The sequence below is a fragment of the Chlorella variabilis genome (genome assembly GCF_000147415.1).
Source record: "Chlorella variabilis unplaced genomic scaffold CHLNCscaffold_3, whole genome shotgun sequence".
In the NCBI taxonomy this organism is placed as follows: domain Eukaryota; kingdom Viridiplantae; phylum Chlorophyta; class Trebouxiophyceae; order Chlorellales; family Chlorellaceae; genus Chlorella; species Chlorella variabilis.
The window spans coordinates 294691-295620 of NW_005435085.1; the positions used below are offsets into that span (position 1 = coordinate 294691).

The window sequence follows — 930 nt, forward strand, 5'->3', positions numbered from 1 at the left end:
GTCGCCCCCGCCAACGCCTTTGTCAGCATCAGCCCGGGCCGCTTCACGTTCCAGGGCGGCGCCCTGCTCACCTCTGTCGTGGGCCTGGTCATCCAGCCCTGGCACCTCGTCTCCTCCACCTCTGCCTTCTTCAACTGGCTCATCGCATACAGTGAGCGCAGCGCAGCGCAGCGGGGAGGAGCGCAGCAGAGCGGGCAGCACCTCACGCTCGGCCACGCAAGCCGCCGCCTCACGCAGCGTGCACCCCTGCCGTCGCGTCCCCGCCCATACCGCGCTCCTCCTCCCCAGCCTCCAGCTGCCCCCACCCGCCCACCTGCCCCCCAATGCAGGCGTGCTGCTGGGCCCCATCGCCGGCATCCTGCTCGCCGACTATTACTGGGTGCGGCGCCGCCGCCTGGACCTGGATGCGCTCTACTCCACGTACCCCTCCGCGCCCTACCACTACCGCGGCGGGTGGAACCCGGCGGCGCTGGCGGCCCTGGCCGCGGGGGCCGCCCCCACGCTGCCCGGCCTGCTGCACGTGCTGCCGGGCACGCCCGCGCCCCGCCTCTGCCTGCACCTGTACCACGCCGCTTGGTTTGTGGGCTTCGCGGTGGGGGGCGCCGTGTACGCGCTGCTCATGCGGCGCCACTACCGCCTGCAGCCGCAGGAGGCGCTGGTGGGGCGCGCCGCCTGACGCGTCGCGCTGTGTTGCAGTGATGTTGTAATGACGAATGGATGCGCCTGGGGTGCCTGATTGTACAGCGGGTCGAATGAAAGAGCCTGGGGTGCCTGATTCGCAGCGGGTTGCAGTGGCAGCGTACACATGTACCGGAGAGAGCGGGGCATCCCCAGGTGGTTGAGGAGGATGTACAGAGAACTGAGGACAGAGGCGGGTGGACGTGAGCACAGCCTCAGCGCTGCGCTGTGGCAACAGGAGCGGGCCCCGCG

At 70.5% G+C, this 930-nt stretch overlaps 1 protein-coding gene across 1 annotated transcript in view; it reads left to right on the plus strand.

Annotated features, from left to right (window-relative positions):
* Positions 1–643, plus strand: part of CHLNCDRAFT_16619 (hypothetical protein) — a gene marked incomplete at both ends in the record, with an annotated part of 2513 nt that extends 1870 nt beyond the window's left edge. The window contains 2 exons of the mRNA XM_005850459.1: positions 27–151; positions 330–643. Of these exons, the coding sequence (XP_005850521.1) occupies positions 27–151; positions 330–643 (439 nt within the window). The remainder of the gene's footprint in view (positions 1–26; positions 152–329) is intronic.
* Between the last annotated feature and the right edge of the window lie 287 nt (positions 644–930).